The sequence below is a fragment of the Cimex lectularius genome, unplaced genomic scaffold (genome assembly GCF_000648675.2).
Source record: "Cimex lectularius strain Harlan isolate CLEC.00 unplaced genomic scaffold, Clec_2.1 scaffold365, whole genome shotgun sequence".
Taxonomy (NCBI): domain Eukaryota; kingdom Metazoa; phylum Arthropoda; class Insecta; order Hemiptera; family Cimicidae; genus Cimex; species Cimex lectularius.
Window position 1 is genome coordinate 319,104 of NW_019392896.1, and position 8,167 is coordinate 327,270.

The 8,167-nt window shown below is 31.7% G+C and overlaps 1 protein-coding gene across 1 annotated transcript; it reads right to left on the reverse strand.

Moving 5' to 3' along the window:
- Nucleotides 1-1,807: 1,807 nt before the first annotated feature.
- LOC106673451 (coiled-coil domain-containing protein 22) lies at nt 1,808-7,936 on the reverse strand. The gene is made up of 10 exons (XM_014405583.2): nt 7,455-7,936; nt 5,385-5,556; nt 5,192-5,324; nt 4,976-5,134; nt 4,707-4,918; nt 2,843-3,256; nt 2,638-2,777; nt 2,296-2,461; nt 2,088-2,228; nt 1,808-2,031 (listed from the first exon to the last, which is right to left on the reverse strand). The coding sequence occupies exons 1-10, from the start codon at nt 7,502-7,504 to the stop codon at nt 1,921-1,923; spliced, it is 1,698 nt and encodes a 565-aa protein (XP_014261069.2). The 5' UTR covers nt 7,505-7,936; the 3' UTR covers nt 1,808-1,920.
- Nucleotides 7,937-8,167: the final 231 nt, after the last annotated feature.

Genomic DNA, 8,167 nt, shown 5'->3' on the forward strand with positions numbered 1-8,167 from the left:
GAACTTAAGCAGAGGATTTTGTACTCTTGTCATCACCAGGTGGTTCACAGTATCAACGTTTGGTGTGGACTTCTCGGAAATAAATTTATTGAGCCTTATTTCTATGAAAATAATTTCAATGGTGCTCAGTTCAATTTTTGAGGGAGGTTTTACCAACACTATTCCCTGCAACAACGAGAAAGAATGATTCTCCATCTTGTTGGATGCCCCACACAATTCTTTGCAGGCTAGACGTATTTTCAATCGTCACTTCCGGGATAGCTGGGATACGACCTCACGATCCGATTGGCCTATTGACCTCCTCAGTCACCTGATTTACCACCACTTTACTATTTTCTGTGGGGACAATTAAAAAAGTGTCAGCAACCTCAGTTGAAGAACTGCGGCAAAGGATAGAAAATGCTTGTCAATCCATCTCCCCTGTCTTTATCACTCTGGGCAGTGATGAAGAGTGTTAAAAAGTGCAAATTTTTGCATCTTTACGCTAGGCAGGCAGTTCGAACATGAAATGTGATTAATAAATAGCAAACCAAATGGTTTTTTTCTCGAACTTTTTGACATAACTTTATCGTTTTTTGGCCAATTTAAAGTTCAATTACACCATGGTTTTCTGTGTAAAAAATCCTTTAAAATGATATGTCAGCATGTATAGGGTCGTATTTGAAGTTTTGAAATTGAACTGTGCGTGCGATACCCTGCATAATTTTTTTCCAACAAAAGGTAAACATTTGAAACTAGGCTAAAAATATTAATCATGTATGTTTTTTTTATAGTGTCATTGGTTCAAAAGAAATTCAGCCGGGCCATCTAAAAAAAACACCCTGTATATTAGAACTAGCTTTTAACCACACCTTCGTCCACACAGTACTCTATTTTAATGTACCTTTCTAATGAGGTGCAGAGTGCTAGTATGGCAGTCTAATATAAATGTCTCTTTTCTGAAATTCTTCTCTTCTTCAGTTCACGTCGGTCAATACATGGTAAAAAATTGTCCATATGATCCTTCTAGAAAAATCACAATATCTCAAGTGGTTATAGTACCCGGGTTTAGATCCAAATGTTGTGGGTTCATCTCAACTACATTTTACATAAAGAATCAATTTATACAATTACTTTGATTAACTAGGACCAATTAAAACATATATACTAATATAATACTTCATTTTAATGAATTATACTTTTTATCTTAGATTTTGGTTGAGACGAAAAAGCTAGGTCACAAGCAGGATTCGAACTACGAAGTGGCCAGGGAGCGTTGTTAGCAAAATTAATATCTCAATCCATATATGTATTTATCACTCATAATTGACAGTATTAATTACTTTAATTAATTATACTTTTTACCTAAGGTCTTGGTTGAGATGAAAAAGCTAGGGTCATATGTGGGATTCGAACTATGAAGTGGCCAGGGAGAGTTGTTAGCAAAATTAATATATCAATCCATATATGTATTTATCACTCATAATCGTCTGTATTAATTTCTTTAATTAATTATACTTTTTACCTAAGGTCTTGGTTGAGATGAAAAAGCTAGGGTCATAAACGGGATTTGAACCCATGACTTCAGCTCATATGCCGTTACTTTAACCACTTCAAATCCCGCTCATGACATTAGCTTTTTTATGTCAACTAAGACCTTAGAAAGAAAGTATAATTACAAAATATATATATGTAATCATCATCATCAGTTTATCATGTACTGTAGAGAATTGGATTGTGGCACGTTAACTCTTATTAAATTTTAAATAAATGTAATTCATTAAGCAGTCTTTTTAACTGTAATTATTGGAACAAAATTTTACAATAATACATGTTTATTGTGTTTATTAAAAATAATAATTATTATAATTATAATGAGCAAACGTTTTCAGTATAAATATAAACGTATTACTCTCAATACTCTTTCACAAGCCAATAATATCACTCTTTCAATTGGTTTAATAAAGTTTTATTCTCTGATTTCATTTGCAACAAATCTGAAGATATTCTTTGAAGATTTGATACAACATTCTTGCTTGATTCCAGGTCAATCTGAAAAACCAATAATAAAATATATCACACTAACAGAGAAAAAAATTTAGTCATACTTGTTCCTCTAAATCTCTTATTTCTCTAACAATGACTCCGGTCTCTTTAACCATTTTCACAATATCAGCACAATCTGTTTGTAGTGTGGCCAAATGTTTGTAGGCCTTTTTGGAAATTTCATCTTTTGAATCTTTGGCAGACTGAAATAAATGGATCATTATATGTCTGTTTAAAGATTAATGATATATAGGTTATATACCAACTCACTCTAAAAATTGATTCATCAACAACTGTAAACAGTCGATCCAGTCGTTCTGTTAAAATATTGGTCTCCTTCTGAATTGCTTTGGTGTCTCTCAAAATTTTATCAATTTCATCATTTTGCTTTTTTATGTTACCAATAATTTCCAGTATTCTCCTTGTGTATGCCGATCTGAATTATTACATTTACAGTTAAAATCATGATCTCTCATTTTGCGTTTTCTATATAAATACAGTCACAATGATGTAATTTAAAAAAAATATATAAGTTTTATAATAGGATGGAACATTAANATATATAATCATATTATACCATTATATATTTATATATGTAAGTGTAATACTTACCTTTTGATATTTTTAGGTAATTGCTCATATTCTTCTAAAAGTTTGGCTCTTATTGTCTGTTTTACAGCAATTTGATGGCTGAGAGAATCTAGTTTATGCTTAAGGTCTTTAATAGCCTCAATTTCCCTATCATTTTCTGTCTAAATAAAATAAAGTAAAAATGTAAATAAAAGTACTGATTGCTCTGTCTTTACTAACAACTTACAGCCCTGCACACACTTTTCATTTTTAACTCCATGTATTTTTGAACGAGGGGTTTTCTGTGCCCATCCCACTGTGTTGCAAGAGTGACTAGTCTTTGTTTTGCGATTCCATTTATTTCTTCAAGTTTTTTTAAATTATCCTCATATTTGGGTAGTAGTTCAATAGCCATCCTATGAGCTTCATATTCTTTTGCAACTTCTTTTAACCTGACTTCAGTCTCATTGCAGTCTTTTGATACATTCTTAACAGACAGATTTATCATTTTCACTGTAGTTTTAAGGTCATCAATTTTTGTTTTAAGATTTTCAATTTCGTTTTTCTCTTCTTCCTCTTTCAATTCGATATCCTTGATCTCTTCTTTCTCTTCAAAAGATTTGGGTATGTTTCTGGGTGCTGGGAGTGGAATTATTTTCCTCTAGAACCAAAATTATTATAATTTTCTAAATATGTATAATAAAACTTTAATGTGAAGAATTTTAAATATAAAAAAGTAAATCAAATGGAAACAACTGTAGTTAAATTTATAAGTAAAAAATTAATAGTGTAATAGTAACTAATTTAGCAAATGGACATTAAGTGTTTTTGCTTTTTTTCTCTTCGAGATAAATGTAAATTTAAATTGCATCTTGATTCTCTTCATTTTCTTTGATTTTGCCAGTTGGATTGCAGCATTTTGCTAACTGTGTATAGACAAAATTAATTAATTTGGGTCCTGGCAGACCAGGATAAACAGAAACGATCTCCAAATAATCATTAATTAATAGTCACTAAACACCACACATAAACAGAAACGATCAAACTAGATATCATTTGATTGTTTGACTTAGTAAGATGGATTTGGATTGAATTGGAATAAACAATTCTGGGTGTAAATTTTTTTAAATGTAATTAAGCTCTGATATGTCAATTTTGTAAAGGAAGTGATGTTAAAATTGAAATTTTTTGATATATGATATTATTTTCAAATATTTGTAGGTTTCTAAAAGTAATTTCTCATGTAGAATCCAATAGTTCTATCTTAATTTCTACCAGACTTTTCATTTTGCTGCTAATTAAGGTTACTTTTTATTTTTAAAAAAGAGAAAACAAATTTCTGGCTCATTCATTTTAAAAATAACTATTATAAAAATCCATTGATTAGTTTTTGAAAAATTGTTATTATTCAATTTATAGTCATAAGATCATACATTTGAAATGGTCAGAGGTCATGTCTAGTGTTTTTCAATTGGAGGAAGGGGTAGAAATGGAAGCATATACTTTCAAATTCATATGCTTTCAAAATGTAAACCAATTGCAGCATACTGTACATGCTGGTTCAACTAAGACTCTTTTTAGATGGAGAAAAGAAGACCTGTGAAAAAGTGTTCTGTGGTATAAATATTTCTTATTTTTATGTGTTTCGAGCTCATTGGCTCCTCTTCAATAACCCCATTAGTCATTCCCAATCTGAGTCTCTGTATAAAGAAAGACATACACTACAACTATGTGCATAGCAAGAGAGAAGTTACTTCATAGTCCATTTAAACAGGTGGTTCATTGTTTTTCTGATGAGTCAAAAATGTACCACCCTACATATATACTAAAATTGGAACAATATTTTTTTACCATAAATAGCATCATCAGTTCTGATCCAAATTTGAATAGCACAACTGGATTTTATGTGAAAAATTACTTTTAGAAAATGATTGACTATTTTAATAAAATTTGCCACAAATAAAACAAAAGCCTTTCTTAAAAAACTATCTAGGTATATAAAAACATATACAATTCAGTTATAACAATATCTAAACTTGACTATTCCTATCATTAATGTTTTATTTGTTTAGTTATTAATATTGCATATTGATCACTATAATTGTTGCTACCTTGTTGCTAAAAATGATATTTTCTTGGATATTCAACCACGTGTTTTGACTTTTATAAGTCCTTGGTTTTGGAGTTACAGAACACGAGTTACTCGTAGATCTTTTAACTTCTGTATGTTCTAAAATTCCTTTAGAATTTAAAATAACAATAGAAGGAAGTGTATGATGGATTGTAGTTTGGTTAGTTAAAAAAGGCATCTGGTTCCTTTGCACTGAAATAGTAATTGATACAGAAATATAATACTAACATTTTCAAATTCATTATTTACCTTGTGGAGATGAGTTCTTGCTTAATCTTGGAACACACATACCTATTTCTAGTGGTACCGATATAAATGGAATGCTCTTCACGTTTTCTATTTCTAGTCTTCTGGACAGACTAGTTCTAATCACTCGACTTACATCTGCCATCAGCTTTGACAAAGGATCTAAAAGGTGATTCTTAAATATCTAATATTTATACTTGCTACAAATCACGACTATACCAGCAGGTTCATCTATAATTTTCTCAGTTTCCCTCGGCAACCTTTCAACCAAAAACATAAAAACTCTTCTAACATCAATAACATCTGAATACATGAAAGTTTGGTATCCGATATCCCCAGTGTATCCCAAATCCTACATTTAGAAAAAAATATTTAAAAACAAAAAAAAAAAAAAAAAAAAGTTAAAAAATACCTTGCAAGCTGAAGCGATGGTAGCCCCAACTTGGAATTTTGCAGCCATATTCTGAGGTAAAACTCTTGGTATGTCTATACCAGGTGAAATTGTTTCCAAACATGTAACAGCAGCTTCAACAATCAGGCTTGGAGAAAATGAATCAAGGCTGTTATGTTCATCACTAATGTTACTATACATGAAAATATACAATAAATTAAAACAGAAATAAAACTATATTTTATTAGTAATTATTAAAAATGTTTTCAATTTTATTGCTTGGTGTATTTAACACTGATTGAGCAATGTATGAATATATAACAATAATAATAATATTGGAGATTAATGTGTTATAAATGCTAGTTCATTTATAATCAAATCAAGTTGGGTAAGAATTAAAAGTAGTTTTGTCATATTAAGGAGGCATGGAAAAATAATAGGCTTTAAGAGAAACTGACTTCCATTCAAATAACTTACGACTGTACCTAGACATCAGACTGATGTGGAATCCCCATCTTAACAGACGACTTGTATGATTACTACTCTAGGACCGAAATCTGTCTTGAGCATCAACACTAACCTTACACAAGACTTTATTGTGACCACTTTGGACACATGAATTGGAATCGTGGGTTCTGCCAAGGCATCCAACTGGATCCAGCACACCCAATCCTTTGTATCAGAAGTCCTCAGACAAATAGTCAAAGCTCCTTAGTACTACACTAACTTAGTCATTTTCCAACAACCTCAACATACATTTTGTCAATGAACTGATCCAATTTTAAAAGTTTCACACTAAACCAATCAAGATCCACCCTAACCATACTGCTTGAGCCCTCTCTACAAATTCCCAACCCTAGTAACATGCCACCTTAATGATTGCCTCGAGATCTCCTTGTCCCCTTAATCCCTTACACAGCAATTCCTCGTGGCATGTATCATCTGGAGAGCAGCTCTAATGATGTGACCGTGTGCAAAAAAAAACAACTGTGATCACATTTGTTATTAATATGTACATGTATAGGCTACAACTAAAGCAAAAATAAGGTAAAAGAGAAATATTTTTAATATTTTCTGAACTCTAACAATTTTGAACATTTGTGGTATTATTTTTAAGTAGAGCTTTAGAATAAAGTAACAATTATTATAGAAAAATACCAGGAATGGGGCTTTTTTCCAACAGATGAGAATAAGTTTGGGGTACGTTATTTTTAAAATATAACATCATATTGGTGAAGGGGTCACAAATATGCATTTTCCTGTTATTACAAATACACTGATGGACATATTTAATCCACCACTCAATTTATTCTTATTTACTCTAAAATTAAATCCATTATCTGTCTACATTAGTTACAGGCTTTTGTCTAGCCATCATAGACAAAATAAAAAATGCTATCATTACTTCATTTACTGATTAATCCAATTTGCACAAAAAGTAGCACAATGCTGGCGCTTAGATGACCCTCAACACTTGGGCACTCTCAACATGACAGACAAGAATGACAAATCTACACGGAAAACAAACACTTTGAACCCTGAAGATTATCTCAATAAAGATCGAAACATTGGCACAATAAAGAAAGTGTTCTTCTAAAACCTATGTCACACCAGACCCGCATCTCACGATCTCCGAATAATCATTGACTAACAATCACTATATACCACACATTCAAGCTAATCTCGACCTAAAGCCGATGGCTACCTGAATGAGGTTGGAATTGAGTGTTTGGTGTGGCAGCTTGAACTCCAGGTTTGAACCAAATCGAACACACGATGAATATGAAAGAATTCATCAGGATTTTACCAGAAATCTTTTCCAAAGAATGCATAAATGTTTAATGGACTTTTTTAAATTTACAATCAGCTAATAAACTTTTTTTTTAAATGTCTTATTTTTACAACCAAACCTGTCTTTGGTATGGAAAATATGAATATAAAACATAAATATATTAAAATATAAGGGTGGTGCGTTAATTTTGTCCATCAGTGTATGTGTGTATATACGTATTTTTTAAATATCCAATTAAGGTTTGAATCTTGGAATAACATTTTGGACTATAACTAGGAATAGAGATATAAAGGATTTACCAGCCGATGTCCTTCAAAGAGTGAATTATTATTTTGTCAACTTCTTCCATTTTGCTGATATATCCAAAAACATTTCTTCATTCAGTGGTGAACCGTTTGGAGTTCGGAAAAACGATATTCTGAGAGAGAGGTAAGAGTTAAAATGGCAAAACCTAGAAATGCCTCGATGAATGATAACTAGATGTCAAGAGGCGTTTGTCGCCCTGCCGAACAGACAACGAGACGCGAGGTTCCTCTCGCAATCGGACATCAGCGATCAGTCTCCGATGGGCCATGAGGCTAACCTTCCACCGCTGTAACATGACCACCACGAGGCCGCTGTACAAAATATATTTTTGGTACAGATATGGAAATTGTAACGGAATCAATTTATCGAATATGACACATTTGAGGTTTTTACATAAGTGCTGTGATGTTAAATTAGGTAGAGCTTTATACAGTTTTAGTATAGATAGAAATCCAAATCAAACACAAAGTGAGTACGGCTTTTTTTTATTTTGTGAATTATCAAATCTGATTAAGGTTATTAAGGTAGCTGCACGCTCAAATTCTTCGCGTTTATAACATGTTATGCGAAATAACATAAATCTTAAGATTGGATGAGAAATCTTGCATGATGCAATTCTGACTTTTTTGGGCGATAAAGTTGCTGAGCCACTTTTTCTATTTATCACTCTGTTTATTTAATTACATTTTTTACAATAATTTTTCAT

Coding starts and splice junctions, on each gene's coding strand:
- LOC106673451 (XM_014405583.2), bottom strand. CDS start 7,504: ATGGAAGAAGTTGACAAAATAATAATTCACTCTTTGAAGGACATCGGC. Junction 3,257..4,706: donor ATATCATTTTTAGCAACAAG/GTAGCAACAATT, acceptor TTTTGGTTCTAG/AGGAAAATAATTCCACTCCC. Junction 2,229..2,295: donor TTGATGAATCAATTTTTAGA/GTGAGTTGGTAT, acceptor CATTTATTTCAG/TCTGCCAAAGATTCAAAAGA.